Here is an 851-nt window from a genome sequence, read left to right on the forward strand (position 1 = left end):
GCAGAGCAGGTTCAGGAGGCAACCAATAAATGTGTTTCTTTATTGATTAAGGTATTCCAAATGTGTCCTTATTCTCAGCTCTCCTTTTAGGATAGGGCTTGGAATCCATTTAATCTCTTGGTCATTCTAGTTTATCCCAATGTATCCCAAATTATCTACGCTCTTAGAAATGTTCTGTTCAGTATGGCATTTCCAAGTATGGTTCCAGTGCTGAGCAAATCTCTGTTTTGGTGGTTCTGTTTCTGTAGGTAGAAAAGTTCTCTAAACACTCCATTTCCCAAAAATGCCATTTGAATGTGGTTTTAGCGGGAATTTCTCAGGAATGTTCTTTGCAGGCATCTTTTATAGATTATCTTAATTCCTAGGTTTCAGTCTAATTATTGGTTGGTTAACTGCGTATCATCAAAAAAACATAATGTAATAAAAAGGACCATCTTACTATTCAATATATGCTTATCACTAAATTAAACTTTTTGATTATAAAATTACCAGGTTCCAAGACCAAAGATTAAATTAATAAAAGGAGAAGGTGGACAAAATCTGCTGGAAACCATGGCTTTTGATCGTCTGAGCCAATCAGGTAATAGTGATGTTTAACTGGTTTTATTTTGAAAAGAAAAAAGGAAAATTTTCTGTTAAAATGCATCTTATAATAATACCATCTGTCTTTTTGGGAGAGAATTTGTTATACTCTTGTTTCTCTTTGTCATACTGGATTAGGGTAAGACAGTGGTTGGCAAACCGCGGCTCACAAGCCACATGCGGCTCTTTGGCCCCTTGAGTGTGGCTCTTCCACAAAATACCACGTGCGGGCGCGCCCGTACAGTGCGATTGAAACTTTGTGGCCCATG

General features: G+C 37.5%; 1 protein-coding gene across 4 annotated transcripts in view; it reads left to right on the top strand.

The window, feature by feature from the left end:
• Nucleotides 1–851, top strand: part of RANBP2 (RAN binding protein 2) — a 99,413-nt gene that overhangs the window by 38,932 nt on the left and 59,630 nt on the right. For all 4 annotated transcript variants that reach the window (XM_005884659.2, XM_014532095.1, XM_014532097.1 and 1 more), the window contains one exon: nt 493–580. In XM_005884659.2, the coding sequence (XP_005884721.1) occupies nt 493–580 (88 nt within the window). The remainder of the gene's footprint in view (nt 1–492; nt 581–851) is intronic.

Source organism: Myotis brandtii, unplaced genomic scaffold (genome assembly GCF_000412655.1).
Source record: "Myotis brandtii unplaced genomic scaffold, ASM41265v1 scaffold842, whole genome shotgun sequence".
Lineage (NCBI taxonomy): Eukaryota > Metazoa > Chordata > Mammalia > Chiroptera > Vespertilionidae > Myotis > Myotis brandtii.